This window comes from Myotis daubentonii, chromosome 15 (assembly GCF_963259705.1).
Source record: "Myotis daubentonii chromosome 15, mMyoDau2.1, whole genome shotgun sequence".
Taxonomy (NCBI): Eukaryota; Metazoa; Chordata; class Mammalia; order Chiroptera; family Vespertilionidae; genus Myotis; species Myotis daubentonii.
Window position 1 is genome coordinate 13,172,007 of NC_081854.1, and position 16,121 is coordinate 13,188,127.

General features: G+C 48.2%; 1 protein-coding gene and 1 long non-coding RNA gene across 2 annotated transcripts in view; one reads left to right on the forward strand and one right to left on the reverse strand.

The window, feature by feature from the left end:
- The window catches only part of LOC132216339 (uncharacterized), a 41,161-nt gene extending 34,458 nt beyond the window's left edge, over positions 1-6,703 (forward strand). Inside the window, exon 4 of the long non-coding RNA XR_009448734.1 lies at positions 6,558-6,703. This is a non-coding gene — a long non-coding RNA (uncharacterized LOC132216339). The remainder of the gene's footprint in view (positions 1-6,557) is intronic.
- Positions 6,704-13,019: 6,316 nt separating this feature from the next.
- Positions 13,020-15,910, reverse strand: LOC132217300 (testis-expressed protein 101-like). Its single transcript, XM_059667386.1, has 5 exons — positions 15,882-15,910; positions 15,002-15,066; positions 14,700-14,872; positions 13,390-13,525; positions 13,020-13,231 (listed from the first exon to the last, which is right to left on the reverse strand). Exons 1-5 carry the CDS (start codon positions 15,908-15,910, stop codon positions 13,020-13,022), a joined length of 615 nt encoding a protein of 204 aa, XP_059523369.1.
- Between the last annotated feature and the right edge of the window lie 211 nt (positions 15,911-16,121).

A 16,121-nucleotide genomic window follows, 5' to 3' on the forward strand; every position in this document is an offset into this window, starting at 1 on the left:
ACCATGGTACCGAACGTGGGAATGTTTCTCATCTGCACTGGTGCCTATGTATTTCTCCCAGTGGGCCATGCGAATTCAGGTAAGGGAGGGGAGAGGGGCTGGGAGTGGTGTGGAAGAAAGTGCACCAGAAATGGGTTGAATGGTAAAATTAATAATAATCTATACTAATAAAAGGGTAATATGCTAATTTGATTGGGAGACCTTCTTGGGGACCTTCGAGATATCCTTCCAGACAAAGCCATGGTGGCGGAGCCAAGTCAGAGGCAGTTAGGGCTATCAGGTCGGTGGGGGCAGGGGGAGCATTGGGGGCAAGCATGCCCCAGGTAGAGGCAGTTGGGAGCAATCTGGCCGGCAAGGGTGGGGGGCGTCAGTTAGGGGTGAGCAAGCCAGCGGTGGTGGGGAAATTTGGGTGCGAGCAAGTGGGGGGGAAGTTGGGGGTGAGTAGGCTGGCAGTGGGGCAGTTGGGTGCAAGCACCATCAGCAGGGGGTCAGTTGGGAGCAATCAGGCCAGCAGGGGGGGGGGCAGCTGGGGGCGATCAGGTCAGCAATGGGGGGGCAATTAGGGGTGATCAGGCTGGCAGGCAGTGTGGTTAGGGGCAATTAGGCAGGCAGGCAGGTGAGTGGTTAGGAGCCAGTGGTCCTGGATTGTGAGAGGATGTCCCACTGCCCTGTGGGATCAAGCCTAAACCAGCAGTCGGACATCCCCCAAGGGGTCCCAGATTGGAGTGTGTGCAGGTTGGGTTGAACGACACTCCCTGTGCCATGCACGAATTTTGTGCACCAGGCCACTAGTATTAATAATAATTCTATATAATAAAAGTCCAGTGAGCATAATGGCAGAACGACCAGAACGACTGCTCAACGAGTCACTATGAGGTGCACTGCCCACCTCTCAGTCCCTTTCTCTGGACACCAGGCTCTGATCACCGATGGTGAATGGGGACCTGAAGTGGGAGGAGGGGGATGTGGGTGGTGCCAGGCCAAGGTCCCCGCCTGGCCAGTCACCCCACACAGAGAAGGACCTCTGGGTCCCACCTGTGGCTGTCAGGCTCCCATTGCTGGATGGCAAACGGGGAGCTGGGGTGGGTGGTGGCAGGAGGCGGGGCTGGCTGCCAGCAGCCTGGGAAGATGGCCCTGATCACAGGCTAGGCCTGGGGACTCTACCCATGCACGATTTTGTGTGCCAGGGCTCTAGTAAATAATAATAATGTTCTTGAGTATGCCTCAAGGGCAAAACACTGTTGTTTTTTTTAATCCTCACCTGAGTGGAGGTGGGGGGGGGGAGAGAAACATTAATGCAAGAGAGAAACATTGATTGGTTGCATTCTGAATGGGCCCCAACTGGGGACTGAACCCACTACCTACATATGTGCCTTGACTGGGAATTGAATCCTTGACCCTTTGGTGCATGGGACAGTGCTCCAACTAACTGAGCCACATCGCCCAGGGTGGCCAAACTCTATTAAGAACTTTTTTTTTTAAAAAACAGGTTTGGGAACCCATACAATGACTCTCTCTCTCTCTCTCTCTCTCTCTCTCTCTCTCTCTCTCTCTCTCTCATTTTTAAAAAATATTTTATTGATTTTTCACAGAGAGGAAGGGAGAGGGATAGAAAGTCAAAAACATCGATGAGAGAGAAACATCGATCATCTTCCTCCTGCATGCCCCCTTCTGGGGATGTGCCCACAACAAAGGTACATGCTCTTGACTGGAATGGAACCTGGGACCCTTCAGTCCACAGGCTGATGCTTTATCCACTGAGCCAAACTGGTCAGGGCAAGAACTTTTTTTTTTTTAAACAAGTCTGTGAAGCGTAAGCCTAGTCAGTCTGAATCAAAAGCTCATAGTGTTATTAACTATCAATCACCACAACAGCTGCCTCATTCCTAAATTTGCTTTCCAGTATTCCAGACATGGGCCCCTACACACAAGGTTTTATATATTGTTCACAGTGAGTTTTTGATGTAAATAGGGGTATATGTTCGGGATAACAGGGAAGCCATATTGGCAGGGCACAAGCACCATTAATGTGGTACGGGTTGAGTCCCATTTGGCCATTTAACCCTTAGCCTTCAGTATAATTGCAATGAGAAATTGTAAGATTTTTACTTATCTGATATGCCTTGCAGCCTCCTACTGTACCTGTTTCCATTAGAATGGCCTTCAAACTGTGAAAAAAATACAGTATTGCCAACTATAATCACTATGTTGTAGAGCAGATCCATGGAGCTTACACTTGGTGTTCTTACCACAGTACAAAATTATAATGTTTTAATGTGAAAAAAGGTAGAGCTTCAGAGCATTTGTGCCATCAAATGGACTCAGACCATCCCCATCCATCTCTCTTCTCCTCCATCCATATCCTCCACCCCTGTATTTTTTCCAGCTCAGTTGCAGCCTGGGACCCTCTGTCCTCTGCAATTATCTCAGAGTAGTGGCCTGGTGCACGAATTCATGCACATTGAAAGGAAACTAATTAGAAGAAATATTTTAATACTAGAGGCCCGGTGCACAAAAATTTGTGCACTCGGGTGGGTCCCTCAGCCCACCCTGTGCCCTCTCACAATATGGAGCCCCTTGGGGGCCCCTTCCCCTGGCTGCTGGCACCAGTTTTCCTCTGGTGCCCGGAACCCAGGCCTTCGCTCTTCGCTGGGAGGGGCCCACACGGTGGGCGAGGGGCTTAGCTCTTTTAAAAATACTTCTGAATGTTTGGTAAATAACCCTGTAGGAATCTACTTTCTGAAACATGCTGGTTGTTAAGGGATGATTTGGGTAATCAACAAAATGTATGTTAAAATCCTAATCCCCAGAACCTCAGAATGTACCTGTATATGGAGATAAGATCTTTAAAGAGGGGATTACATTAAATTGTATAATAGAAGTGTCAACCAAATTCATGATCGATAATGACAGATGGAAACACATGTGTGTGAGTGACGCCAGCAAGAGCTCTATATGTATTGCATAGAATAAACTTGCTTAATTAGAACTGCTTTCTGATTTAGCTAAACTTTTTTCCAGCCCAGTGAAGCACTCCAACTTCTCTTTTAGGTAATTGTCAGCAACACAGCAGTAAATATCAACACAAAGCAGATTATTATTGTAGATCACACAGGGAAAACAAAGGGTGAAATATTTAACTGCAGCAGAGTTTGACTATATTCTGTGCAGTGAGAAAACCTGAAGTCATTTTCAAGGTCCACCATTTCTTACTTCTTTTCAGTCGGGTCAAGTTTCTAAGCTTTCTAAATCTCCGTTTTCTGGCTAATGAAAAGAAAATAGGATTCCACTGAGTCTCCTATCTACCTACTCCTGGACTTCTGTGGGGATCAAATGAGATAAGGCACAGGAAAACACTTCACAGACTTTTGATTACAGTGTAAAGTGTTTCCACCTGGCTATAAAGCAAGTCATGTTCCTGGGCTGAAGAAACTGCAAGGAGGCTAGTCATCAATAGGGCGAGAAAGCCGGGCCTTGCTATGTGACATCATTACCCGGTGCCCACAGAGACCATTTCTGGGCTGGTCTGGGCTGTAGGCTCCATTTTGTGCCATGGGATCTCCACAGCATCAGCTGCAATGTGGTGGGCTGTCCCTCTGGGGTGGTGGCGGGACCTGTGTTCTACTTGGGGGAAGCCAAGTGTTGCTTTGCGGGCGCCAGGTCCATGGTGCCATTGCTCTGTGCATCACAGAAAATCCTGCAGTGAGTATCTGCCACCTGGTGGTCGGTACGTGTCATAGCAACTCATTGAATGGAGGGAAGGACTCAGCATATTAGCCATATATATATACTAGAAGCCCAATGCATGACCTTCATGCATGGGGTGGGTTGTTCCCTCAGCTCGGCCTATACCCTCTCACAGTCCGGGACCCCTTAGGGGATGTGCTACCGGTTTAGGCCCGATCTGTAGCAGATCAGGCCTAAATGGGCAGTCAGACATCCCTCTCGCAATCTGGGACCACTGGCTCCTAACCACTCACCTGCCTGCCTGCCTGATTGCCCCTAACCACTCTCCTGCCTGCCTGATCGCTCCTAATTACTTGCCAGCCTGATTTTTGCCAACTGCTCGCCATCACCCCTAACTGCTTCTGCTTTCCTGACTGATCATCCTTAACTACTCTGCCTACCTGCCTGATGCCCCGAATTGCTCACCTGCCTTCCTGATCACCTCTAACGTCTCACCTGCCTGCCTGATCGCCTCTAACCCTTCTGCCTGCCTGCCTGATCACCCCTAATCCTTCTGCCTGCCTCCGTGATTGCCCCTGACTGTTCACCTGCCTGCCTGATTGCCCCTAACTGCCTTTGCCTTGGCCCCTGCCATGGTGGCTTCATCCATATGGATGTTCTGAATGACATCGGAATGTCGCTCAGCTGTCCAGTCTAATGAGCATATTACGCTTTTATTATTATAGATAAGCAATGTTTGAAGATAATGAAAACAAAAACAACAATCAAATCAAACCAACTAATGTTAGGTGGCAATCGTGATCAGCATTCTTCAAAGGTATTTTACATGCATGGGCTAAGTCTGCCCTCTCAGTAATGGGAGGGGCAGGGGCACCCTTCCCCTTCTCCTTCCCCTAGGTGTCTAGTCATTAAAGTCAAGCCACTGGTAGATAGTGGGGCTGGAGTCTCAGGATCAGGCCTCATTCCAAGGGATGGTGTTCTACACAGGGAGCCTGTCCAAGAAGCACAGGCAGGACTGGGTGGGGGCAGAGGTTATTCAAACAGAAATAGGCACATGAGTTACAGAGAGGCTAGCTTTGCCACCAGTAAATTCAGTGGTGCAGCTGAGAGAATTCATTCAAGCCAAAGATGCCTTGGCCACGAAGCCTCTCTGGTTTCCATAGTTTTCTTCTTCAATCTATTCAAGTGCCAAAGTCAGTGCACGCTGAAACTCATGTTGTTACCCTGTGAATGTGGCTTGTTATTGGGCTTCTGAATGGTGTGAGGCAGATTATTAATGATAATAAGAAGACATCACCTGTGTTCATAGATGTGACAGGGACTTAGATTTTTGGTGTTGAATCGGGTGAAGCAGAAGCTCCAGACACACAAATCAGCAAGGTATAAAGAATTATGATCCTAGCTCTGGCTGGGTGTCTCAGTTGGTTGGAGGATCAGCAAAAGGTTGTGGGTTCGATTCAGTTTCAGGGTGCATACTTATAGGTTGCAGGTTTGATCCCTGGTCAGGAGGTGTACGGGAGGAAACTGAGGGATGTTTCTCACTGTCTCTCCCTCCCTCTTTTCTTCTCTGTCTAAAAATCAATAAAAACATACCTTAGAGTAAGGATTGAAACACATTATAATCCCAAATCAGGCTTCTTTGTGGTCTGGTATGCTTCTCTGTCTCCTGGAACTCCAATGCCCACAAGAAATAAATATCTCTGGGTAAATTATGTCATGGGACATTACAACTGTCACAGGATAAGCACCAGGCCATAGGGATCTGGACACCCCTGGGACTTAGCAGGGGGCTCTGGATGTGCAGGCCCTTTGTCGGGATGGGCAGGCGCTTTGTTGGGGTGGGCTGGCTTGAACAGAACATCGCCAGAATCTCTGCAGAGCTCATGATGCCTAAGGGCTGTGAGGAGAACAATGCCTGCTTTATTTTTCAGAGGATGCCTGTGTTTTCCCGTTTACCTATCAAGGCAAGAAGTATTTTGATTGCACTGTCAAGAACTCTTTTTTTTACGATTGGTGTTCTCTAGAAGAAAAATATTCAGGGAAATGGAAATATTGCAGAATAACTGGTAAGCATGCGGCTTTTCTTCACGTGAGGAGCATGTGGGGGATTTCCATAATTGACTCCCAGGTGGAAGCCTCAATCATCTCCTCACCCAGCCCCTGGTGTTCCATTCACATCCCCTCTCTCTTGCTAAGACTAACATAACCTCACCATAGCTAATTTTCACACCCCTTTTTTTCTGCTTTTCAGACCATGCCCCATGTCACTTCCCATTTATCTATAAGAAAAAATTATATATCCGCTGCACAACTGCTGGGAGTTTCATGATAAAGTGGTGCTCAGTCACTGCAAACTTTGACAAAGATGGAAGTTGGAAGCAATGCCTCTATGAGTAACACAGGGTAAGAGCATCTGGGGAGAAGGAGAAAATACAGGGATGAGTAGGGAAGGACAGAGCTGGATAGAGAGATGGAGTCAGGTAATGTGGAGAGGACAGAGGAGACGTGGAAGGGTGAGGGGAAGAGGAAGGGGACAGAGGTTTGGACAGGAAAGAAAAGGGAGCAAAAATGAAAAGAGTAAAAGACAAAGACAGAATGCAAACAATGGAGAGAGGAGAGTTAGAAAAGGAAGAAGAAACAGAGTTTGCAGATGAGACATTGAAGGAAGGATTGGGGAGGATTAGGGGTAAGAGAAGGTAGAGGGAGAGAAGGCAGGAGGGTAAGAGAGAGTGCAATGCACAGTCTTTTGAGGGAGTGTGAGAGAGCCAGGGTAGCGCTGGGGGAGAGCAGGGAGAAATGGAGGAAAGAAACACTGCATGGGGCTGATTGGAAGAAATCAATAGAACTCATTCACATTGACATGTCTGTAGAGTGACCCTACCCACAGCCATGGATTCAGTCAAGCTTTTGAACCCGAAGCGCAGAAAACCAAGACATCTCAAGCATGGAGGGCATACCCTGAGTGACAGAGTTGACATCCTTTCCCTGCATCTTGAGTCCCCCTCGCCTGGCAATAAACCGCTTTCTCTGCAGGTGTGACTTTGTTGTCCTTTCCCGAAAGAAACCATCTTTCAGGTGGGAGGCGGTCTGCATGACCAGCTGGATCACACAGGATCTTCACACACAGCCCTCTCCTCCTGCAGACCCTGTAGCATCAGCACACATCATAGCTGTCCTTTCTGTGGGCTTGACTGAATGGCAAAGGTGTGGGGAGTCCGCTGGGGCAGGAGGGGCCCTGAGGCCAGAGAGGGCTGGTGCCTGCCATAGACAGTTTGTCTTTCCTGACTTCACTAAAATGTTATTTCTTTCTGGAGATATTCTCTGACCCCTCAAGTAGAAGGATCTCTGGTCAATGTCTCCCAGCCTTTCACTCTCTACTTGCAACTCAACTGCCCATTTCCCAGGGGGACTCTAATCTTTGGGAAGACAAGCTGGACTGTGTTGTTTGTCCTGGCATCAGTCCTATGTGCAGAACCTGACACATACTTGGCCCTCAGACACTTTTCAAAGGGCATATGTTGTAGAAAAAGTCTTTCAGTAAATAGTTGGTTGCAAGTGAGACACAAATTCACAGGTGCCAGAAATAAAGGGCCTGGAAGGCAGAGCCTAACCTGTGTTCTGGGGGCTGAGTAGCCCAGGGAGAGATGTAACAGTGGCTGTGGGAGCTTTTAGTCACTAGAGAAGTCACCACTCATTGCCTATATAATAATGGGGTTAGTAATTGAGAATATAACTTAAAAGGGATCCATCATAAGGGCTATCCAGTTAAGGAACTTAGGAAATCTCTTGTGTTCCCAGAGAAGCAAGCAAGAAGTTTGTCACTGTAAATAGATTATAAGGAAACATTTATTCAAGAACATATACTAAGTACCAGTAAGAACAGCAGATCTGTGCCATCTGACCTATGCCCCCCACCTCCCATGCCCATCACCCACCCCAGCTCTGTATGAGGAAAGTAACTATGAGTGGGCAGAGCCAAAAAGATAGATTCTCCTTCTTCCGTCTCCCAGTCAAGGATTACAGGTAGCATCACTTCCAGGGGGAAAGGCTGCCATTCTTACTCCACCCCCCAGGTCCAGGTCTCAGAGGGTAATTTCAGGGAGGTGTGGTTGACAGGTTAGGGACTTTCCCTCCACCCAGATGCCACTCGTTGTTTCCAGGCTCCACCCAGCGATAACAGGCTCAGAATACTGGGCTCTCTGTCACTTTGGCTCCAGCTTGTTTGTAGTGAAGATTTTCCACGTTGGGAGATGCAAGCCATGAAGGCCAGGGTCTACTAACCCCTGCCCAGTGCCCTGTGTGTACAGCAGAGGAGGCCTTCTGAGAAAAGCCCTCCACTGTCCTTGCCTCCAGTTCTCAAGCTGTGGCTCAGAGACACAGGGAAGAACAGAGCTTTGCCTGGCTGGAGTGGCTCAGAGGTTGAGTGGTGACCCATGCACCAGGAGGTCATCGGGTCCATTCCCAGTCAGGGCACATGCCTGGGTTTGAGGTTCTATTCCCAGCAGAGGGCATGCAGGAGGCAGCTGATCGATGTTGATGTTTCTCTCTCATCAATGTTCTATCTCTCTCCTTCTCCCTTCCTCTCTCTCTCTCTCTCTAAAAAAAAAAAAACACCCAATAAAAACACATTTTCTGTTTCCATGGATTATGCATATGTACATATAAGTTCTTTGGTTGATCTCTTCCCTCCCTCCCTTCCCTCTGAGGATCCTCCATGACTCTGGATCTATTTTCTTTGTCAATTAATATTGTTCATTAGATTCTACATATGAGTGAGCTTATGTGATACTTGTTGCTCTTTGACTGACTTATTTCACTTAGTATACTACTCTCCAGTTTTCTCCATGCTGTCTCAATGGGTAAGAGATTCTTCTTTTTTGTAGTTCCATAGTAATCCATGGTATAAATGTACCATGGCTTTTTTATCCACTCATCTACTGATGGGCACTTGGGCTGTTTCCAGATCTTAACTATTATAAATTGTGCTGCTATGAACAGGGGTGCATACATTCTTTCTGATTGGTGTTTTGGGTTGCTTAGGATATATTCCTAGAAGTGGGATCACTGGACCAAATGGGAGTTGCATTTTTAATTTTTTGAGGAAACTCCATACTGCTTTCCACAGTGGCTGCACTAGTCTGTATTCCCACCAGCAGTGTACTAGGGTTCTCTTTTCTCCACATCCTGGCCAGCACTTGTCATTTATTGATATGTTGATGGTAGCCATTCTGATAGGTGTGAGATGATACCTCATTGTTATTTTAATTTGCTGTTTTGAGAAGAAATAGAGAGAAACATAGGCATACAGAATTAAAATGGCAATAAATGAGTACCTATCAATGGTAAGCTTAAATGTAAATGGATTAAATACCACAATCAAAAGACAGCGTAGCTGAATGGATACAAAAACATGACCCAACTATATGTGGTTTACAAGAGACCCACCTCAGAACAAAAGATCCGCATAAAATGAGAGGGAGTGAGAGAGAGAAACATCGATGTGAGAAACATTTATTCCCTCTTATACACACCCCTCTTGGGGATCAAACCCACCACCTGTGTAGGTGGCCTGTGACCTTTTAGTGTATGGGATGATGCTCCACCAACTGAGCCACACTAAGCCAGGCAATAAATTTCTGTTTTTTTTTTAATCCTCACCTGTGGAGTGATGATATTTTTACCATTGATTTTTAGAGAGAGTGGGTGATAGGGGGTGAGGGGTGAAGATAGAGAGAGAAACGTTGATGTGAGAGCAACACTATTGATTGCCTCCTATGTGCGCCTCAACTGGGAGCAGGGATCAAACCTGCCCAGGTATGTACCCTCGACCGGGAATCAAACCATTGATCCTCTGGTGTGCAGAACAATGCTCTAAGCACTGAACAGTGCTGGACAGGACAGAAATTTCTTTTTTTTTTTGTTCTTTTAAAAACATTTTTATTGACTTCAGAGAGGAAGGGAGAGGGAGAGAGAGTAGAAACATCAACGATGAGAGAGAATCATTGATTGGCTGCCTCCTGCACTCCCCCTACTGGGGATGGAACCCGCAACCTAGGCATGTGCCCTTGACCAGATTCGAACCTGGGACCTTTCAGTCCGCAGGCTGGCGCTCTATCCACTGAGCCAAACCGGCCAGGGCAGAAATTTCTGTTTTTTAAAAAAAATATATTTTTTTCAGAGAGGAATGGAGAGGAAGAGAAACATCAATGAAGAGAATCATTGATTAGCTGCCTCCTCCTTGCCCTCCTCCCCACTGGGGATGGAGCCCACAACCCTGGCATGTGCCCTGTCTGTGAATGGATCATGGTTCATAGGTCGATACTCAACCACTGAGCCATGCATTTCACACTGGTTTTAACAAGAGAACCATTCTCCTGAATAATGACGTTGCTCAGGAAGTGAGCATACATAGAACTCATCCTATATAATAAAGAGGTAATATGCAAATTAACCTTCATGCCCTCAAAGATGGCTGCCTATGACCAGGCTGGCAGGGGGGTTAGTGAGGGATGACCAAAGGACTAAACAAGGAGGTTTTGTGGGGCGACCAGGCCGACAGGGGTGTTAGTGAAGGATGGCCAAACAACTGAACAAGCAGACTGCATGGGGCAACCAGGCTGGCAGGGGGGCCATGAGGGGCGACCAGGCTGGTGGGGGAGGCATTTGGGGGCTACCAGGCCAGCAGGGGGGCCAGTGGGGGTGATTAGGCTGGTGGGGGAGGGTAGTTAGGGGCAACCAGGCCAGCAGAGGGAGACAGTTGGGGATGACCAGGCCAGTAGGGGGTCAGAAAGGGGTGACCAGGCCAGCATGGAGGGGGCAGTTGGGGGTGATCTGGCCAGCAGCTGGGGCCAGTTAGGGGTGACCAACATGCAGGGGGCCAGTTAGGGTCGATCAGGCCTGCACGCAGAGGCAGTGAGGGGCGATCAGGCTGGCAGAGGGGTGGCAATTAGCCAGGACCAGGCTGACTGAGGGGGGCAGTTGGGGGAAACCAGGCCGGCAGAGGGGGGGGGCATTTGGGGGCAACCAGGCTGGCAGGGGGGGCAGTAAGAGGTGACCAGGCCAGCAGGGCAGGGATGCAGTTGGGGGTGACCAGGTCAGCAGGGGGGGGGGCAGTTAGAGGTGATTAGGCTGGCAGGGGGGCAGGGAGGGGTGACTAGGCTGGTGGGGGGAGCAGTTGGGGGCAACCAGGCCAGCAGGTGATGTAGTAAAGGGTAACCAGGCTGGCATGGAGGGGGTAGTTGGGGGTGACCTGGCCAGCATGTGGGCCAGTTAAGGGCAATCAGGCCGGCACGCAGAGGCAATGAGGGGCAATCAGGCTGGGGTGGGGGACTATAAGGGGTGACTAGGCAGGCAGGCAGGTGAGTGATTAGGAGCCAGCAGTCCAGGATTGTGAGAGGGATGTCTGACTACTGGTTTACGCCCAATCCCCAGGATTGGGCCTAGACTGGCAGTTGGATAGCCCCTAAGGGGTCCCAGATTGGAGAGGGTTCAGGCTTGACTGAGGGGACCCCCGTGCATGAATCTCGTGAACCGGGCCTCTAGTCATGTAATGAAAGCCTAGTGTAAGACCCTTGATCATATTCTGTACATGATGCAGATAGTATGAATGGTGGCCAATTTTTACATCTCCACCATTTTTCAACCCAGAAGCTCTTCTCATTCCAGGAAGACTGAGTTCTATGTTGATGTGTTTGAAGTCCATCTGCAGGGTGCCTCTGCACCCCTCTTGAGTGCTGTCAATATTTTCAGGAATGGTGATAGTCCGATTGGTGAGAATGATCTTATTCTCACAGGAAATGCAGTAAAGAGCTCAAAGTCTTTTACAACAAGATAGTTTAGGTATTCTTGAGTAACCCTATATAAAAAAAGGGTAATATGCAGTGGGGGGGGGCAGTTAGGGATGACCAGGTCAGCAGGGAGGCCAATAAGGGGCAATCAGGCCAGTACACGGAGGCAGTGAGGGGCGATCAGGCCGGCAGGGTGGGGGGGAAGTTATTGCCTGAACGGTGGAACGACTGGTCAGTATGACACATACTGAGCAGGCAGGCAGGCTCGCGGTTAGGGGCAATCAGGCAGGCAGGCAGAGCAGTTAGGGGTGATCAGGCAGGCAGGCAGGCAGGTGAGCAGTTAGGAGCGATCAGGCAGGCAGAGTGGTTAGGGGTGACTGGGAAGGCAGGAAGAGTGGTTAGGGGTGATCAGGCAGGCAGGCGAGTGGTTAGGAGCAATAAGACAGGCAGGCAAAGGGGTTAGTGGTAATCAGACAGGCAGGCAGGCAGGCAGGCAAATGGTTAGGGGCAATCAGGCAGGCAGGAAGAGCTATTAGGCATGATCATGCAGGAAGGCAGAGTGGTTGGGGTGATCGGGGTGAGCAGGCAGGCAGGCAGGAGGCAGGTAGAATGGTTAGGGGCAATCAGGCAGGCAGGCAGGCAGGCAGGTGAGTGGTTAGGAGCGAGCAGGCAAGAAGCGGTTAGGAGCCAGTGGTCCTGGATTGCCTGAGGGGTGTCTGACTGCTGGCTAAGGGTAACAGTTAAAAATCCCCTGAGGAATCCAAGTTTGCGAGAGTGCACAGGTTGGGCTGAGGGTCCCTTACCCCTGTGCATGAATTTCCTGCACTGGGCCTCCAGTAAGTAAATAAATAAATAAACATGAGAATCTAAAAATATCACCCCCTCCCCAAAGCTTCAGGCCCAGCTTCCTCCTAAATTTCCTCTGTCCACTGAAGAGATATTAAGTTGGTGGCAGATGAGGGATGGGATTATGTAAAGTGGGCAATGAACAGATAGGACATAGGGAAATGGGGCCAATGATAATTGAAGAATTTGGAGTTTGATTTTTCTCATTCTTCCATACCTCTCAGAAAAATACTAGAACCCCAAACAGCCTACTTTGGCATTAAGATTGGGCTGGCAGTGCTCCAGATGAGATCAATGCTAGTCTTTTGTTCAGCTCCCAAGAGAAGGTAGCCTATTAAGTGAGTGGAAAACCAGACTTAGGTCAAAATATCAAAGCTCTGGTCTTAGCTCTGCCCATAGCTATGTAATGTGAGAAACTCACTCAAGTTTTCCATATCTGTGATCCCCTTTCTCGCAAAGTTGTGGGTTAGAGGAGATAAATTTAAAGGCCCTTTCAGCACTAAAATTCACTTTGAGTCTGGGGGCACATACAAAGCAGAGCAGAAACTTTATTAGAAATGTCAAACACATCCATAGGAACTCTCTGTTCTTCAAGTCTCCACCTGCTCATCAACTCATGACCAGCAGTCGAAGGCTCCCAGTCCAAAAAGGTGTCCTATGACTCGGGACAGATGTCTCCACAGGAACACTGTCGAGTGATTATAGCAATAGCAGCAGCAATAGCCCTAATCTTCCAACTGAAATGGAGAGCCAAGTGGTGGCCCCATTTCCAACCTTTCGGGACTGAATGAGAGATTGGTATGGACACATTTCCTTTACCCACTTGGGTACACTTGTGAATATCCCAGACATCAGCCAACAGTGAGGTACAGATGTACAGCCTTTGACCTCCAAAGTTGAGTCAATGTCTCCTATGGAACAAGGAAGGATGGGGAGACACAGATGTTTTAGAAAACCAGAGAGGAATCCAGTCCCTCCTCATTCCTGGATCCCTTAGGGTCAGAACCTCTTGGGATGCCCTCAGACGTCTAGTTTTCCAGTCTCTGAAACTATCAGATGTTCAGTTTACCTCCAGCAACCCGAAGTTTTCCTTGATAGCATTGAGTTGTATCAATGGGACAGGGAAGAGAAGGCACACTCGAACAGGCCCCAAGAGCTAAACAGGTTGGGCAGTGGAAGGTTGTTGACATATTGGGAGCACGGGGGTCCCCTCAGTCAAGCCTGAACCCTTTCCATATTGGGAAAGAGAGGAAGAATTTAAGAGTATGTCCTGCTTTTGGAGTACTCTCCTGGCTGCCTTGTCTTCCCCATGTCTTTCGTGCTGATACCACTCTAACCAAGGCCTATTACTGCCACCTCCCCACTCTTTCCCAACTGATTTTCTTGGCTGTCAGAACCCCATCCAACATGACTTTCAAACTCTGTGCTTAGTTCCATCTAGAATCATTGTCTGAAGGAGACAGAGATGTAAACAATGAAATAGACCTCAGTAGGCACTGTGTCTTAGGTATAAGAGCAAAACATTGAAGGAAGACTCAACTACCTAAAAGAATTTGGTGTTTTCAGGGAGCAGATATCTGAGTTGAGATGATGAATAGAGGTTAGCTTTGTGAAAATGGGGGGTTTGATGGAGTAGCAAAGGAAACAGTATAGACAAAGGCCTGGAGCTATGAGCCAACTTGGTGAATATGGGGGATTGTAAGAAATTGCAGTGTTGATATTCAACTGCAAGGCACTGGTAGGGCTGGACTGGCTTTTATAACCACGTCCATTCTGATTGGCTAGTACCATTGTCAACTATTTTGAATACCAGCCTCATTTAGAACACAATAGATAAGAGAGGGAAGAGAAACAAGTGAGCTGAAAAGATAGGCTAAAGGGGAAGCAGGCTATGATCAAGTGGCAGACAGGAAGCAATAATTGTTAGGTTAACGCCGTCACCTTGTTCAGAGATCTTCACTGACATCTCGTTTAATGACACAAAGCCCAAGGTATATCCCAGCCTTCACTGATATCCCTCTCTTCTGAGCAGAGTTGAGAACACCCAAGGTCACAATTTAGAAAAAGAAAGACAAGCGGAAGTTTGAGGTCCTTTTGTGTGTGGCCAGCTTGGGCCTAAGCCAGGTACGAACACAAAAAGAGGAATCGGGTGAGTGGGTGGGTAAGTGAGATGCCAGGGGCACACTGTGGAGAGCATACAATCCTATAACCACTATGCTGGACCCCGGAAACGAATACAAAACAACGCTGAATGCAAATCGCATTGGAAAATACACAAAGGATGATAAGCTGTGGGGAGAAAAGGACAAGAAAGAGGAAGACCTACAATGCCTTCCGGGTTTCCGCCATTTTTCTCTCTTCTCCCAAGGTACCTGGGATCACCCCTGAATTCCAAATCTCAGGGATGTTCTCTCTGCTGTCACAGAAGGAGTGCTCACAGTAGCTGCTGTAGAAGACCATTATTCCGGGTGGTGGAGAATGGTGGACCAACGTTATTGTGGGTATCCTGTTGGAACTGCACTTTTTCGTGGCCAGAAGTGCCATCTTGGCCCTGTTAGGAGCGCAGAGAGAAGGAAGGGGGACAGCGGGCCTCATGTTTGGCCCTGGGGAGAGAGGAACAGCACTAACACGGATGCCATCACATTCCTCCCACTCACCCTTACCGCCCCTTCTCATTTTATCAGATTTGACCACCATCAGGGATTCCTGGCACAGCGCTCCATTGTCACAAGTATCAACTCTCAGTCTGGATGGACCAGATTCCAGCAGCAAGCTAACCAACCTGTTGGAGCATCTGCCCCCTGGTGGTCAGTGCACATCATAGTGAGCGTATGCATATCATTTGCATATTATGTTTTGATTGGTTGACTGAACGACTGGACACTTAGCATATTCGGCTTTTATTATATAGGATGGTGAACTGTTAGTACTTCCACTAGGACTGTGTGGAAACGAATACAAAACAACGCTGAATGCAAACCGCATTGGAAAATACACAAAGGATGAGATTTTTTGTGTCAAGATTTTTTGAGGTCAAGTTCTTACCACAATGCTGGGCACTGTGTTAATATTACAGCTTGCGCCTGGTGGGTGTGGCTCAGTGGTTGAGCATGGACCTATGAACAAGGAGGTCATGGTTGGATTCCGGGTCAGGGCACATGCACTGGTTTTAGGCTTGATCCCCAGTGCGGGGCATGCAGGAGACAGCTTGATTGATGATTCTCGCTCCTGGTTCATAGGTTGATGCTCAACCTATGCAGAGGCAGAGGGGAGGAGAGAGAGAAAGGAGAGAGAAGTCAGTTTTTTCCTTTTTCTCTTCTCAGTGTGGGGACTGGGAGCAGAAATAATGAGTCACAACAGACTTCTAGGAGGAGGGTAGAGGTCTGCAGGTTGCCAAAGAAGTGAAACATTGACCCACTATTTTTTTTTTAAATAAAATTTTATTTATTGGGGTGGGGGGAGGTGTGGTTCTGTTGTTCCACTTATTTATGCATTCATTGGTTGAGTCTTGTATGTGCCCTTAGGGTATGGGGAAGATGCTCTACCTACTGAGCTACCTACCTGGCCAGGACTGACCCCACTCTTTCCATAGTCCTGGTAGGATTGTGAAGGAAATAGCCATGTTGTTCTGATCACCTCCTGGTCACACCATTGGTGAGGGATGGGTAACCCACCTTAAGTAGTATGAGATGACTCCATGCACAGCATCCACCACTGTACAGACCAGATGGACAGCAGTATATAATCACATATATTCCCAGCCCAGGGGAGCAGGCCATCGCACCTCACCCAGGCCCACCT